At 38.0% G+C, this 17,269-nt stretch overlaps 1 protein-coding gene across 10 annotated transcripts in view; it reads left to right on the top strand.

Annotated features, from left to right (window-relative positions):
• The window catches only part of frmd4a (FERM domain containing 4A), a 113,763-nt gene that overhangs the window by 76,538 nt on the left and 19,956 nt on the right, over positions 1-17,269 (top strand). For all 10 annotated transcript variants that reach the window (XM_016668128.1, XM_016668129.1, XM_016668126.1 and 7 more), the window contains exons 3-11: positions 3,454-3,548; positions 5,592-5,684; positions 10,268-10,352; positions 12,844-12,900; positions 13,765-13,787; positions 16,654-16,737; positions 16,828-16,893; positions 16,985-17,042; positions 17,156-17,242. In XM_016668128.1, coding sequence (XP_016523614.1) covers positions 3,454-3,548; positions 5,592-5,684; positions 10,268-10,352; positions 12,844-12,900; positions 13,765-13,787; positions 16,654-16,737; positions 16,828-16,893; positions 16,985-17,042; positions 17,156-17,242 — 648 coding nt within the window. The remainder of the gene's footprint in view (positions 1-3,453; positions 3,549-5,591; positions 5,685-10,267; positions 10,353-12,843; positions 12,901-13,764; positions 13,788-16,653; positions 16,738-16,827; positions 16,894-16,984; positions 17,043-17,155; positions 17,243-17,269) is intronic.

Genomic DNA, 17,269 nt, shown 5'->3' with positions numbered 1-17,269 from the left:
TTTTTAACAGCTAGGCTACTTGTGAAGGCAGTGGGTTGCTATAGATTTTTATTTAGAGGTATCAGAGCAAAAGGGGATTAACAGCAACACATATCACAATATTTAGACATTTTGAATGTAAAAATTGGGAAATTATTATCTCAACATAATAACTTAAGTTAATAGATGCAACTTAACAATATTTGGAGAATTTCAAGCTGGTATGAATACTCCTCCAAGGATGCCACTGATAAGTAATTTCTGTTAGTGAATCATAAATCTGAGCAGCTCTGAAGGTACCAAGGGCATATAAGGCTGTTTGCTCAGACAGAGCAGCAACTTGCTGCCAACAAGGCAACTAAACTACATTTGTGCGTTGTCTGTTGTTGTCTGTTGTTGTCTGTTGGTAGTCTTGAGTGTGTCTCCTCCTCACACTCAGAGCCCTGTAATTCTCACACTGTTAATTACCCGTGATGCTGAGAAGGCACAGGCTGAATGTCTATTAGAGGTAATGCTGTCTAAGCTAGCAAGGAGATGTTCCATCTGATAAAAGGCTTCTGTGTTCGTGGGTCTGTGTTTGTGTGTGTATTGCCTGTCATTCACTGTCCATATCACTGTTGATATCTCTCACCATTACATTAAACATCTGATACGTTCAGGGCCACAAATCAAATTCAGAGCATGTTTGTGGAAAAAGATTGATATCGTCACCTTGAGAGGAACCCAAACTCAATTTAGCTGTCATGTGCTTTGGACGGGAATCCACAGTGTGCTTGGTATTTGTACCAATATGGAGACACAAAGCACCACAAAACTCTCAGCAGTGCTGTTGGTGCTTCTTTTCATCATTACTTATTTATTCTTCATGTTTAACAGTATAGTGGGGGTTTTTCTTCTTCTCTGTTTCATTTTTCCAACTGTGTACTCGTGTGTTTACGAATGTGGCTTTGCCTCCCTACTTGCTGGTGGCTACCATAGGGTTGGGGTTGTTTAAATGGTGCTGTTGCCAAGGCAGTCTACTGTTGTGCGGTAATGAGAGACCACCTCGATGTCTCTCAGACTGAACCAAAACATGTATTACTGCTAATACTGTAAAGATACCCTCCTTCCAAACCATAAACGTTTGAAATGTGTTGAGCCTCTCAAAGAGTATTTTGTTGATCTGCTATTTGGAGAAATAATAGTGCCAATCAAGATCTGGAGGGAAGTACCAATTTATGTTGAGTCTCACATACCAAACTTAAACCCCACAGTCAGTGCTCAGAATAAATAGCTGTTAATTTCCCTCTTTGCTTAGAAAAAGAAAAATGAAAAATGAAAGCATTGCTTCATAACCTTACTTTTAAGAAGAAGTGGAGTATGTGAAGTACTTCCAAGTATGAATTATCTTCCAGTAGACAATCAGTTGGTGTCAGAGGATCATGCTAAAATTCTCTTGACAATTAAGGAAACTGCTTCTCATATCAAAGTTCATCTAGCACCAAGTTTCCACCAAAGAAAATTTCCCAAATTCAGTTTAGTTTAATTGAATGCTATTATGTAAGATATTTTTGGGACCTTTCTATTTAAGTGTCATTCTCTACACTTGCTATGATCCTGGGGCACAGAGACGAAGGGCAAACATTGTGAATCAACTCCCTTGAACTTAAGTAAAGCGTTTTTCAGGCTACATCTCAAATGCAGTGTGTAGAGTCGTCGTTAGAAGAAAGCATGCCTCCCATGAACATGACGGATTTGACATATTTTGTCAATATCTGAGGATTTGAGGTTTTTCTTCATCTTTGTGTAATAAATACTCACATGTTGGACGGAATACGTTGTGTGTGGTCTTGTTAGCTTGTGGTTAGATTGAACAAATTGTAGAACTTGTTTTGACAGAGGGTGCTGTTGTGTGTTTTTGCAGTGCTAGTTTCACTCAGATACACAGTGTCAGAGGAACTGCCCACGTTAGCTGCACAATATCAGAAAATCATGTAATGCAATGCTGGTACTATAGGTAAATTGTAATAATTATATTAGTTGCGATTTCAAAATTTTCACCTTTCCTCGTTTTCCTGTGTGCCTTCAGCAGTCGATGACAATAGTTTCTTTGTCATTGTAATCTGTCAGGTATGAGCATCTATTCCTTATGAGACTACATTCATCATGCTGAATATCTTCTTGGCATCCAACTAAACAAAGTTAAATGTAACTTAAATTGCATTTTAATGTATCATTATGCAATCTAATTGGAAAAGGCAAAATTTCAAGTTTCCACCTTTTAGGTTACATCTTATTGAAAGCCTTATAATATTTACCGAATATACAGTAATCATCTTCCATCGTTGTGTTACATTATGTTAAGCTTTATTCTTATAATTGCATGTATAAGGCACAGTGAATGTGTATGTTATCTTCATCTTAACCTCTCTTCTTTAATTCTTATCTCTGAAGAGCCTTTATGTGTCAAAGATTAACAGTAATAACAGTAGGCATCGTTCCTTTATTGGATCTAGGTCAGTGCAGATGTTTAAGTGTGTGTGTGTGTGTGTGGGTGGGTGTGCGTGCGTGCTCGTGTGTGTGTGTTTGGGCTGTATGACATCACCTCCTTCTCTCTGAATAGCTCTTAGTAGCTTCTGACACTAAACCTAGTGGTGCAGTGAATGGATTGGAGGAGGTTATTGAAACCTCGCTCTTCTGCACTTTAATGTATTTGTATGGAATTTCTTTGATCTGTATGCATTATTTTTAGAGAGGATATATCCATCATGTTTTTTTGTTTTTTTCTCAAATATTGTAACACATGTTTTCCTTCTGTGCTTAGAGTGATGAGTGTTTGGGTTTAGATGTGTGCATGTGTATGGAGCTGTGTGTATGAATGTACTCAGCGAGGCACACCCATGGTTAACCTCAGGGTTGGGCGTACTGTTACTCAGGATGTGACAAACCAGTCAGCACATGGCATCAGTCCCACTCCTCTGCTTCACTCCAATATCATCCCGCTCCTTTTCTGTGTGATGACAAATAAATGTTTTTCTCACAAATAGCCTCGGCATCACTTCACTGGATTAGCTATTGTGCTAGCTGCAGCCATGTCTGCAACACAGTGATTCAGCTTTAAAGCATGACGCTGCAGTGGAGGTGTGGGTCAGAGAAAAGAGTAGAGAGAGGGATGGGGAGGGCATTGGTACCTGCACTGTCAGCAGCATCTACAAACTCCATCCATCTTTTTGTGCTCCCCCCTCCCTCTCCTTTACTTGTGTTCTCACACCAGCTCATTTACTGTTTCCCGTGGGTTTTTGTTTAATTGTATAGTCATTGCTCTAAATCAATAGCTGAAATGGCATCTACATTAAGGTCAGCCATGTACTTATTTCAATTACTTTATTAAGTGATGCATCACTTAATTGACACATGTGTGATGGTAAGTCATGACTGACAAAGGCAATCATAATTGAGCCCAAAATTGTGTTGTTGTTTTTTTTCTCTCTGCAGCCCAAACTGATGTCAAAGGACTTGCTGGACCTTGTGGCTTCCCACTTCAACCTCAAAGAGAAGGAATACTTTGGAATTGCATATACAGATGAAACGTAAGGCAAATTCAAAAATATCTGGCTAAGTCTTACCGTAAGTATTTTTCAGGGCTTTATTTAAATGGGAGTGTTTTTTTTTTTATTGCCTCTAAGCCTGGCCACTGTAGAAACATCTGCAATAAATTCATACTGAGATCCTGCATTATACTTACAAATGTTGAGCCTTAGAAGTAGTAAAAACTCCAGACAAAATAGAATTTTGACTAATGTGCATTGACATAGAACACATCCTAATGTAATTCTGTAATGTAACTACATGTACACTTAGCTGTCTACAGTAGAACTATGAAACTGTACCATTATAAAAATATTATTTTATTTGTATGTATATATATATATATATATATATATATATATATATATATATATATATATTTTTTTTTTTTTTTTTTGATAAAGCCAAATGGACAGATGCAATATATTTATATTACAGTTATTTTAGTCAAACAACTGATTTTTTTTAAATATGCATTTTTTACACTTGATGAAGAGTAAATTCCTTTTGAGATAAAACTTCTAATGTAAGCTCATATATAAAAACTGAACTCGAAGAAGATATGGAATATAGTGAGTGTATTGTTGCAATCTATGAAAAAAGTAAGTATAAAATAAAGAATTTATAAATAATATGAACAGTAGTTGAATAATAAATAACTGTTATTTTCTACCAAACAAATTTATGAAGCAGACCTCCTTGTTATGAAATGCACCAATGGCATGGCATTAATGCTTTTAGGTTTTCTTTTGAATGTGGAAGATTGCTTTTGAATTGCAAAAGTGACATTCAAATTAGTTGTACTTTGGACAAAGCACAAAGGCATAGTAGCCATGCAAATATATCAGTGATTTACATACTCACAAACATCAGGTTTTTTTTTGTTGTTGTTGTTTTTCATGTTTTTTTGCTTATGTGCAAATTTTGATATGAAGTAGGATTGACCACAGTGCCCATTGACACATGTGATAGACACTGTTAGTAACGCAAGCCCAGCAAAGTAACACCAGCTGTCCACTGGAGGAATCCCATCATATGTAGATTTGTTACGTTTGTTCACAGAGAGAGAGAGCAGACAATTCAGCTCATGCTGTTCAGCTGTCAAGAAGGGTTGGGGTTGTGTTTGGTGGGAGGAGGGACCAATGACAGGAGAGAGAAGGAGGGTCGTTTGAGAGAGATGTTGCTCTGGAGACCATGTAGGGTTACCAGGGTGACAAGCCGTCACTGCAGTTTTTCTCTCAGTTGGAAACAGAAGGAGAAAAGTGAGAAGGGGAACGTCTTACCTTCCCAACTTCCTTAACATTCTTACATTCACCTTAGCTTAAAAGTAATTGTGCACTGCATGAACCTCAAGACATGTCAGGTTGCAACTTGTTTGCTTTACTTTACATGTTGAGAAACTTGCATTCTTCAATTAGAACTTTCCAGAAGAAAAGCAAAGTTTTTACCATTTATAATGTTGCCATATTTATATAACCCTGATAATTTTAGGTGATGAATTGCTGTAAAATAAGTTTGTAAACAAGTCCTGGTTTGCCATTCTTGTCTATTGTGCCATTCTTTAAAATTCTTAAGGCACAACGTGTTGGGTAAAAGGCCAATATCGTCTTGTTCAAATATTTAAGAATATCTCTAAAAGTTGTTGTCTTAAAGCAATGACTTTACACAGGGCAATTCGTTTAATATGTTTAATCAGCTAATTACAATCCAACATGTTTTGCGTGGAAATTTTAACTTTATGAAGAGATGTTAAGGTGATTACTCTAACTATAGGTTTTTAAAAAAAAAAAGTCATAAGGAGCTCAGTGAAAGAGGCTAAAGAAAATATTCATGTTCTAAAAAGATTTGTCTGCAGCTCACTTTACTGCTGAATAACCTGGAGAATTACTGGCAGTTCATTTGTATGATTTGTTTATATCTGCATTGAAAATAAAATTATATTCAAATACCTAGATAGGCAGACAAACCATGATATGTAGTCTTATTACAATCTGATTGATGAACACCTGTGGTTAATGGCATTGACTGGTTGTTTTTGTCTTCAGGGGCCACTTCAGTTGGCTTCAGCTGGACCGACGGGTATTGGAGCATGAATTCCCTAAAAAGTCTGGTCCTATTGTTCTCTACTTCTGTGTCAGGTGAGTCTCTCTTTCATCTTCTAATTAGCCCTGTGGAAAAAGAACAGAAGACTGTGTGTGCTAGCATATGTGTGCGTTTGTGCATGCACATACACTAGATTCATGAATTGCAGGAACGGATTAATAAGATTAGTTATGAAATGGCTTTGACCTCGGTGCTTAACTCCCGCCACAGAGTCTCTCAGCCAATCATGAGCCTCTTAAACCTCATCAGTATGCTTTGCATGGTAATATTATGCAAATTGACTTGTGGAACCAAGAATACACTTTAAAAGAAGGCAAAAAAATGTGAAATATAGGAAATTATCTAATAGATTTCATGATCAGACATAGATAAAGGCAGTTTTTTAATTATTTAGCACAGATAAGATCAGCCAAAATCAATGTTTTTCAGGCATGAATAATCTTTTTAAGGTCATGCAACAAGATCTCAGTTAAACATTCTAAAACCTTCATTATTATTTTTTTGTTGTTGTTTAGACATAGACTTACTGGTGCGCTTTGGATCCTTGTCCTGTGGCAAAACCCAGGTGTGCTTGAGCTTAAGACCAAAAACTGAGGGGCGGATAGTCTATTTTAAAATTTCCTTGCCTCTCCTAGGAAGATTCACCACTAATCTGTTTTATCTATTTTTGGATAACCCTGACTTTGGCTTACTAGAATCTCAAAGCCTAGAAAAAGTTTTGTAGCTCCCACCAAGTTGATAGTGTTTTATTTTCCATCTTTAGATGGGGCCTGGTTTATTGTATTTTAGCCTAGTTGCTGTTGTTAGAGAGGTTTGTTTTTTTCATAACCTACAGGTGACGCAGTTAACAGCTCTGGATATGACTGTAGAAGCTGAACTTAGCTGTGTGGTTAATAACAGTTACTTTATAAGTACATATGTAACTCTGGGAAAAGGAAAACCTGAATGAATCTGGTAGGGGGCAAATACTCTCTCACAGTGCTGGATATAGACGATATAATCTATATTGTAGGTTTTTCCAGTACAATATTTAAAACCAGAAAAGAGAAATGTTGATTGAAATATAATCACAAACAGATTATCCTGGAAAACCCTAAAAGTGAAACTGTTTGTCCTGGTATACCATTTATTTCAGAGTCCAACCCAAATAGTAGTCTTTGTTAAAAACATACCTGATGCATTTTAACAACCTTGAACGGTGTTATTGTTTAGATATTTCCTGGATGACATTTACAACACAGCTAATGACACAATGAGCCTGCTGTGCACCATAGCTCCATTCTCTGCACATGCTCATATTTAGAGAACAATGGCTTTGGCACACAATGCAACTGCGATGTGGTTTAAATGTGCAGATTTCATTGATAACTGCTGACTCGAGACCCTGTCTGTATCAAATGTCAGGCACTGAATTGTTTTAAACAACCAAGTGTGTATGTGGCGGTGGCGGCTTGGGCAGGTTGAAGGATGAGGGTCTCTCTTTGTGTATTTACATAGACTAATAGGTGTTTGAGGTTGGGGTGGGGATGCTGTGAACTTTGACTCCATTTCAAGGCTGCGTCCCCTTTTCTCCTCCCAACACAGTTCAAGCCAGCCGCTAACCTCAATCTCTGAAAATGTCACACTGGGTGAAACCTCTTTCAAATACTTCCCAGCCGCATTTTTTAAATTCATTCAGTGGAGATGCACACTCCAGAGATTGCTTGAAAAGCAATCATTCCAAATGTCAGACCTTTATCTATTATCGGTCTCACCATATAGTCCAATGGGCACAATTTTCCGGAATTTGTGTCTTTCTCTGTGCCTGAACGTGACACACTTTGCATGCTTATGTGGTATTTATGTTTTGTTTGCTGTAGCTTTATGTTGTTTTTCTCTTTGAAGAACCTCGAATAATGTGTTACAACAACATTTAATTTCCCTATGGGATTACTAATTTTTTTTTTTTTTAATTGAATAAATGTGCAGCATGCCTGCCTCAGGAGGTGATCTTGTTGTGTGTCTCATTTGCACTGTGGCTTTAATTAAATGTTCACACAGAATATTGACGTAGCTCCTCTCATTCTCTCTTGCTGCTCAATAAGTAAAGCGATTCAAAACCCTCAACTATTGATGTCCACTGCAACCCTTCACACTCAATACCTATACACACTCATTCACATCTACCCACTGATTCAAAAGTACTTACAGCAATATGTGCTTAGTTCTCATTATACGTACCCATCTCACTGACATAGTTTTCTTCTTTTAGGGGGAGGGTGGGGAAGATCACCGCCAATTAAGTTTAGATGTTGGTCATTCTGAAACATGATTATTCTTTAATCTTAAACAAGTCAGTGGAGCTGTCACTATATGTTTAAGGTCTCTGTCCTACTGGAGAGGGGACCTTCACCCAGTCTCAAGTCTTTTGCAGCCTGTAGCAGGTTTTCCTCCAGGATTGTCCTGCATTTAGTTCCATACATTTTCCCATAAATTCAAACAAGCTTCAATGTCCCTGTTGAAGAAAATCATTCCTACAGCATAATGCTGCTACTGCCAGCTTGTCATGGGTCAAAACACCCAACCCATCTTGTCCCATTCAGTTTGCAGTACCGTATTTTCCGAACTATAAGGAGCACCTGAAAACCATCAGTTTCCTCAAAAGCGACAGTGCGCCTTATATATGGACCGATATTGAGCCACAACAGGTCTAGCATCTACGGTAAGCAGCCTCAGACTTCTTTTTCGCCCGTAGAAGAAGAAGCGTGCAGTGCATGCTGGGATAGTTGTCAGAACGTTGGTTTGTAATCTATTAATAAAGTTTGACTGACCTATCTACCTACCGACCGTCTAGAATCAGGTCGTCTGCAGGTCCTTTAGCACCACGTTCTCCACGAACATGCTGTGCGCGAATGGTGAAGGGTGACCATCGTCCGGCCACGCCCCGGCCCAGTCGCGGAAGGCTCTCCTCGCCGACCGGAGTTGGACTGTTTTGTTGACATTCCCTTTAGTCTAGCTCCATCTAGTAGATGCATAACGTAACTCCAGCCTCTACTGTAGCGTCTATTCTATGCCCCTTATAATACGGTGCGCCTTATATATGAAAAAAGTTTTAAAATAAGCCATTCATTGAAGGTGCCCCTTATAATCCGGTGCGCCTTACAGTGGAGAAAATACGGTAAATATTTGCCAAAATTTCAAATATCGCATCACAAAAAAATGCACTGAATGAGCTTCTCTAGACATTTAGAGTTATGTTGGAGTTACAATGGCCGCACAAATGAGCACAAGAGAAATGCAACAATCAGGATTTCCATGTTTGTTTTCATGCTGGGTCTGTGCTCTGTCCTGCCCCCGTCATTTCTGTCCAGTGGGAGTAATGATCGGCACCCGCGTGGCTTTGTTTACAAGTTACGGTTCCCTTGCAAAAAAGCAGAATGTGAAAGCAAACTGCACTAAAAAAAGTCTACTTTTTGTCCGTACTGCCCTGGATGTATACACTCGTACATTCTTGTATTTGTTGTGTCACACCGTATTTCAAATTTTATAAGATTTCAACGCTTTTCTTTCAACAAGCCATTCTTTCATAATGCCAGATTTTGAAGCTTGTTCTCTGGTTTTGAAGTCGCTGTTTATTCATGAATGCTCCCTAACAAACCTCTTAGGCCTTCACAGAACACCTGTGTTTGTACTAAATTTCACTCGGAGGGATAACATTTACTGATTAGGTGTCTCTTAAAGGCATTTGGTTGCACTGGAATTTATTCAGGAGTGTAACATTAAGTGGGAGCCTAATACAGATGCAAACCAAATTCTGTCTTTAAAGATTCAAAAACCATGCAGTGTTATGTGAGGTTGCATAAAATTCCAATATAATTCACAGATGGTTGTAAGTGCCAACAATATGAACAAGTTTAATTTATGAGTGCTTTTGCTGTGCGTGATTACTGTAGTGCACAAATTTATGCCTGTGAGAGACTTGATAATTCAAAGTGCAAAAACATGTGAAGGGGCATGCGAGAGCATCTGTAGTGCACAGAATCTTTTTGATACATTTCCACTCGAGTAGCTAACAATGTGTAGCCTCCCAGTGCACCACCCTTGCTCCCCTCTGGGTCTGCATGCATTCATGAGCTAAATTTAGTCGGCATTATTATGTTAGTACCCTGCTCACCGATCTGCCAGAAGTAGGTTACTGTGCTTCTCTCTCCAGTGTTGCTGAGAGTGTGTGTTTTTGTACTGGCTCACTCCTGGTGCTGCACAGCGGTAGAGATAATGTGCACATTTAAAGTCTATCAGCGTACGTGCAGGTGTCTCCATATTCAGATTGTGGGAATGTGCAGACGATAACAGGCTAATAGTGGATTACTGCCAACTAACATGGTGAGAGGGATACTTTGTGCAGAACAAGAGTGAAGAGATGCTTGTTGTACCGCTTTCGCCCTTGGTATGGTGTGCCCCCCTCTGGTCATTTTAATTGTTGCACTCTATCGCAATTGAATATAAAAGCCAAAGCATTTATGTTTTGTATTAGTTTTTAGAACTAATAAAGAAGAGAATGAAACTTGGAGATGTTATTCATCAACTTCACTGACATGCTTCAGAGTTTTCATGTTCAACTTTCTTTCTGTGCTTTTAGGTTTTACATTGAAAGTATTTCCTACCTGAAGGACAATGCAACAATCGAGCTGTTCTTTCTTAATGCGAAGTCCATCATATACAAGGTAAACAACACTTCACGTTGTTTTAATTTTACGTTTGAAATATCATTGACATACTATGTGGATGTGTTTATATGGGTCATCCAAACCCCTTTGTATTTAAGGTGTCATTAAAACGCTTTTGTGTACTCATCACTGACATGGCAAAACAAAAATATTTTGTTAAATATCCTTTAGCAAATTGCAGAGAAGTCACACATTTTCTGTATCTATCAACCTACATGTCTCTCTTTGTGTTTTGTGAAACCTACAAATATTGCTACTCACCGTATATGTGAGTAGCAATGCAAGACTTCAGAAAATCTGTTTAAAATCCAAATTGGTATCATTAACTCATATTTTCTAAAATGATTTTTTTTGTTCTTTAATCATTCCGTCCTGAAAAGAACTATTCAAATTCATGAACAAAATTTTATTTTATTTTGGCAAGCTTAGTGTGCATTAATGTTGGACTGCAATTATTTAAAAAAAAAGTATTTGATTTAAAATGATTTTAGTCTCAGAAGTTGCTCAAGGGATGTTTTTAGGTGAAGCTTTGATGATGACATGGTGTTTTGGAGGCATGTTTCCTTTTAGTCTCATTTTTGACCTAAATGATGAGATGCCACATGAGGAAAGTTTGGCTTTTCATCCTGCATGCTGTGTTCATGGAGCAGAGAATGCGAGCAGTTTGCATCAGCTGTTAGCCATCACGCTGTGTGCTGCTCCACATTCCAGCAGCTAACGAATGACTTGACACATTTACTGCTGTATGGCACTGCTGAAGCACATTTATTCAGGCTTAGCAAATGCCAGTTGAAAATATATACTGGGGTTAACTGCGACAAAGAGCTACAAAGGTAGAAAACGTAAACTGCTGAAATCAAGTAGCAAATAAATTACTGCTCAATGTACCATGTAAATGTGGTCTGCCAAAACACCACTGCATTTATTGACAGCTGTGTCTAGCAGTTGTGTATTTTGTCCAGAAGAGGGCGTATGCAGCAGCTTCAAGACGTTATTCCTGTCACTTATTTAATTCAAAAAGAGAAATTCATAATAAATAGATTCCTTATTGCCAGAGTGATATAATGTGTTCCTGATAAGTTTTTTTATTATTGTTAGAATCATGCATAAGACCAATTAGACAGAAGTCTTTTTTAATACAGAAATAGCAAACTAGATGGCATGACTTTCCTGATCATCACTGACTGTGGAAACGTCACACTGGAGCTTGGTTTGTTTCTTTACACGTCCTCCAGATTATGGGATCTTCATTTCCAAATAAAAAGGGCAAAATATACTTGAAAATGCACAGAGAACTTTGAACCATCGAGCTGCAGTTAATTTCTTTTCCTCCTTAGATCAGCTAAGGTGCTTCTGATGTTATCTCTGATTTAAGATTGCCTTAATAGAAAGAGTGTGAGAGTTTTTTTCAGCTTGTTATTGATCCACCCAAACTATTGAATAAAGTTCGCTTTAAAATCCACTCAAACCTCCAATTATCCCTGTTACTGTCCAGCTTTACCTACCACATTTTTTCTTCCACTCGACTTTCCAAAAAGCTGCGTGGATACAGCAGTCTGTAGAGCCTTCGTTAAACGTTTGTGGCTTACCCACCTTGAGGAGGATATTTGTGACTTTCTGCCGGATAACTTTTAACCAGCTATCTTCATAATGTGTAGATGGCAACATAAGATTTATGTACTGACATAGTTTTTTTTGGTCTTGTATAACACAGTAAATGTTTTTGAATTTATTTTTGTGCTTTTCTTTAACTGTTTGGCGTTAATAGCTGTAAAGTAATAGCAGTTAGTTGTGCAGCATGCACTGTATGTATTCAAAGCTGAACAGCAGCGTTCTTGCTTCCAGGTTCAGCAAAAGATTTTGATCATTCAAAACTAAAGTACTCTTAACGTATACTTATCATTTTCTTCTTAGTTTTGACCATGGTAACATTTTGTTTCACCATAAAAGAATATGCACTACGGGGAAAAAAGAGAAATGGGGTGATTTGTAGCCACCCTGGGTGGTACACACCACTGTGGGGTTTTCTCATTCTCGTATTTCATCAAGACTCTCTGAACTTCAAACCAATTAAGAAGTGGATTGTAAAGCAGCATTCCTAGCATGCCTCACCCACTACTCGCATCCTGTTGACCCTTATCCCTTTGTCCAGCTTTGTGTACGGAGAAGTTATCTCACACATTGTTGGTAAAAATCCTAACTAACCACAGACGGATACATTCTTTTACACTTGTACCCTTCTCACACCTCTTGGCCTGATTAGCACATTTGTCAATGTGTTTTATCAGGGCACACTTTCAAATAATGCCCACTTTACTTCTCCTCTCGTCTCTGATTGCACAGATTAAAAAGGGAGAGAAATGTGGTTTGTAAAGCAAGGAGAATTTAACCATTTATCATGAATGCCAAAGTTTGCAATTGAACTGCTTTTTATCTGTCAAACAGTGCGTTACTCAACACTTCTGACTTCATCTTCTATTTTTTGCAGGAGCTCATTGAAGTGGACAGTGAGGTGGTCTTTGAATTAGCCTCCTACATCCTTCAAGTGAGATTTTGTTTTTTGTACAAGTTGATGCAGTATGTATTTGTGTAAATTTATACCATGATATTTATTTGTTTGGTTCTTTCTTAGCCCACACAGCAATTGTGGTATATTATAAAATAGTATAGTATAATATTTTACGGGATGTTGGATGAACATGAAGCAGTTCTATTATAAGTGAAGCGTTTGTTCCCTATTCAAAATGTCTGACCTTTCATAATCTGCTAGTTTCATAATTAACAGATTGAACCCAAATTATCTAATGCGGTTGCCAATCAGTTTTTATTACGTGTGAGAGGGCGCTGTGGGCGTTCAAACTGTCTCGCCTGTAAGTTAATTTTCTTCTGACTAAATCTTTGATGTCATTTTAACGTTTCATTTATTTATTTATTTATTTTACTAAATATTACTGCATATAAAATATGCAAAGCTGGCATTAAATATGTTTTTCCATTAAATACATTTCATAATGATTGGTAAAATTACACTCAGGTTCTGTCTTTAACATCAAAACTCTTCTTCCTCCATCCTTCTCTCTCTCTTTCTTGTCGCTCCTTCAGAGTAGGTCAGTCCATTAACTGTGATTATGCAAGGTCATGTTACACAGCCTGGACTGAATGGTTTATATCTCTGTGTGTTTGAGTGGGCTCGCCTCCTGTGTGCAGGTGCAGATGTACAGTATCGGGTATCTCTTCTGCAGAGCTTCAAAGGTTCCCCTCTCAATGGATGTTTAATGTTCCCTCTTTAGTCCAGCAGTGTGGCCTTTTATTACTCATTCACTTCTACAAACAGAACATAAACAGAATTTATGGTTATTGTTCAGTTATAATTCATATATTTCTAACATGTGTTTGTTTTGTTCCACAGGAAGCAAAAGGGGATTTTAGCAGGTAAGCTCCACTGCAGGAACAAAATCCGTTTTGCATATCCAAACTATTCTGTTTACCCTTGTAGTTTTTATTAAGAGAGATTGGGCACTGAATACATGAAAACCCCTAAGACTAACAGTGTTTATAATAATTTTCCTGCAGTTGTAATGTCTGATTTTAAAAGTATGTGCAACACAATTAATCTTCATCAGTGTGCTTTAGCTGGTTATTGTGTAAAAAATGTGTCAGAGAGTGTGACTCTCTGTGTGGTGAACCTGAAAGCAGAAGCCAACATGACAGTAGGGATGATGAGTTCAGCTGTTGCTCTGCTCCTCCTGCTGCGTTTTTATCACTCCTCAAGTGACTCACATCCTGTGCAACTCATTTTCTTCTCAAATCGCTTAAGTTATTTAAAAATTTATTTCAATATACAACAATTTTACATTAGATTCACTCATTTTTCAGTCTTTTGTGTATCAAAAGCAAAGCTATGACTTCAAGAGTTATGTTGGAGCTAACTATTAACAGACTTCCTAATGTAAAGATAACTGTTGAAAAATGTGAAACATCATTCATTTTCCTTTAAACTTAAATTGAATTAACTCAGAAGCTGCTGAGCAATGTTTTCTGTAATATTTCATTTTGGTAGTGGCCATAAAGTGGATCCTCTTGTCACCCTAAATACACAGCATCCCTGATCCCTGCTTTGTTGTGGTGCTGATAACCGCAGTTACTCCTGTGAAAGAAGCAACTACACAGAGTATCCTACATAGGGCTGGAATGTAACACTCTGGAGACATTATTTTTGATTCGTCCCTCTTTATTCCCCGCCTCTTCCCACACACACAAATTTTACCTTTCTAAAGGTCCTTAAACTCTGTCCTTTGCAAAGCCGTACATTATCACATTTTTGTATTAGATTTTTTATAACTGGCTTTAACTGTAAATCTTTTCTAAAATGATAATTACATTACAATATCCAAATATGTCTGTGATGTTCTGTTTCTTTTTGCTGTAAAAGGGCCAAACTATATCTTTCTTGGAACTGTAAAAATATATTTATGCATTGACTGTTTTCTTATCCATGGTCTACTGCATATTGCAGTAGACTTCTAAAAAAATAAAAAAATAAACCTGGCGTAGCGTTCTTTGACAAAATATTTCTGCCCCTCCAGGTTTTTCAGATTTTCTTGTCATAACTACAAACAATAAGGCATTTTATAGGGACTTTATGTAATATAAAAATGTCCAAATCCATACTGATTGTGATGGTATTATTGTACAATGTCACTTTTACTCTTTAAAAATAAAATGTCTTCCTACATAGTGACACCAACCAAATCTTTTACCTGCTGCAGCTACACTATTTTCCAACATCGTTTGGTATTTAGCTCAAACCACCTTTCGATCTGCTTTAACTGACTTCCTTTTCCCTGTGGGGATGAAGAAAGGCATTCCCACAGCATGATTCTACCTACACCATCCCCATGTCTCAGCATGATGGACAGTTTTACTTTCATGCACATTTAGACTTTTGATAAAGCCAAAAAAAAAAAAAAGACTTCTTCCACCTTTTTCCTGTGTTACCTACATGGCTTTTGAGTGGCACATTTTAATTAAAAATGGGACATTTATGTTTTTTTCTTGAACAATAACTTTCACCTTGCTTCTCTTCTATTGTTGCTATGTTTGTAGAATGCATTACATTGCATTGCATTACTAGCTGTCAGGTCAACAGATTCCACCTCATGAGGTGTGAATATCTGCAGCTTCTCCAGTGTAACCACAGACCGCTTTACTGGCTGCCAGTTTAGGCTGACAGCCACGGCTTGGTAAGGTTTTTAATCGGGTAGCGCTGTTTTCAGTTTTGGATGAGGTATGAACGAATACCTCCTGATATGTTTAAAGCTTGGAACATTGTTTTTGTTCCTAACTTTTTTTTAAACCTCTCCACAACTTCACCCTGACCTGCTTTGTGGAGTCGTTGGTCTTAATGATGTGGTCGGTTGAGCTCTGATGTCTTCAGAGAACGGCTTTAATTATGGTGAGATTAATTTCCACGCCGGTGGACTTTAGACCGATGTCTATTTGTAACAGAAAAGTTATGGGGTAATTTGTGTTAATATGTCACATAAAATTCCCAATTTTATTAGTGGTTTTAGCAAAGCAAATTGCGAACTAGTTCAGAGGGTATGGGTTTCTTTTCAAGGCATTGTACCTGGTAATTAGCAACACAAGCAGATATGAACAAAAGCAGACACAGCTGTTTTCACACATCGAAGAGAAGACATGCTGGGCGGATGGGATCTCTTCCAGTGCCTTAGCTCATAGGTTGTCATGTTCCCGGGGCTTTTCCCAATCTTGTGGGGCCTTTGGTGGAGGCTGGAGTGAGGCCTGGGGATTAGAGTTGAGCATTAAGAACTCTTGCCACTGGAGGTCTGAAAACTGAACCCGGGGCCAAGTGCTTGTAGTTTTCTGCATGGCTCCGTGTCTCACTTACTCGTATCTGCATCCTAATCTGTTCCAGCTCATTCCCTGATCGTTTTTATCCCCTCTTATCTTTACTTATCGTTTGATTTTACATCTGTATTTCTATTTCTGTTGCTCTTTTTTCTTCCTGCAGCTGTTTAGACTTAGACCACACCCAGTGCTTAAAATAGTGCACATTTCTTGGCCATCAGCACTTATTCTTCTTTTTTGACTGGATGCAGTTCATGTACTCATTTTCACCCATGTTTCATTGAATATGATACATTTTGTATTCCTAATTGGGTGTTTGTATCTGTTGACATTTATGTGCACGTAAACTCATTTTCAACTCACTATAGAACTTGGAGAACAATAGGATGAAACAGTTTATATATATATATATATATTTCTTTTGCAGCGATGATGCAACCAGGTCTGATTTGAAAAAGCTCCCTGCTCTGCCCACTCAAGCTCTGAAGGAACACCCGTCTCTGGCTTATTGGTGAGAACCTGTTCAGTAAATCATCATGCAGACTTGTTTACTATCTGTCACTGTAACAATGCCCTGTTTTCTTCTATTGCTTTCCTACAGTGAAGACCGGGTAATAGAGCATTTCAAGAAGCTCAGTGGGCAATCTAGAGGACAGGCTATTGTAAAGTGAGTATGTTTATCTGGTTGTGTTTATGTCCTGCATGTGAAAGACTTTCTTCTGTTTTTCGTTACATATCTGTCTTTCTGCTCCTTACAGTTATATGAGCATTGTGGAATCTCTGCCCACATATGGAGTGCATTACTATGCTGTAAAGGTACAGTTTTACTACGCTGCCTCGACTTCTTTTTCTCACACATGCACTGCACAGATTTTAGTTTCCTTGGGGCATGCAAGCAGATATCTGTGAAGTTTTGCTCTGTTTTTCAGGACAAACAGGGGATCCCATGGTGGCTGGGTTTGAGCTATAAAGGCATCTTTCAGTATGACTACCAGGATAAAGTCAAACCAAGGAAGGTGAGATTGTGCTTCCGTCTCTATATA

Source organism: Poecilia formosa, unplaced genomic scaffold (assembly GCF_000485575.1).
Source record: "Poecilia formosa unplaced genomic scaffold, Poecilia_formosa-5.1.2 Scaffold13, whole genome shotgun sequence".
Classification (NCBI taxonomy): domain Eukaryota; kingdom Metazoa; phylum Chordata; class Actinopteri; order Cyprinodontiformes; family Poeciliidae; genus Poecilia; species Poecilia formosa.
This window is presented reverse-complemented; position numbering and strand designations above follow the sequence as displayed.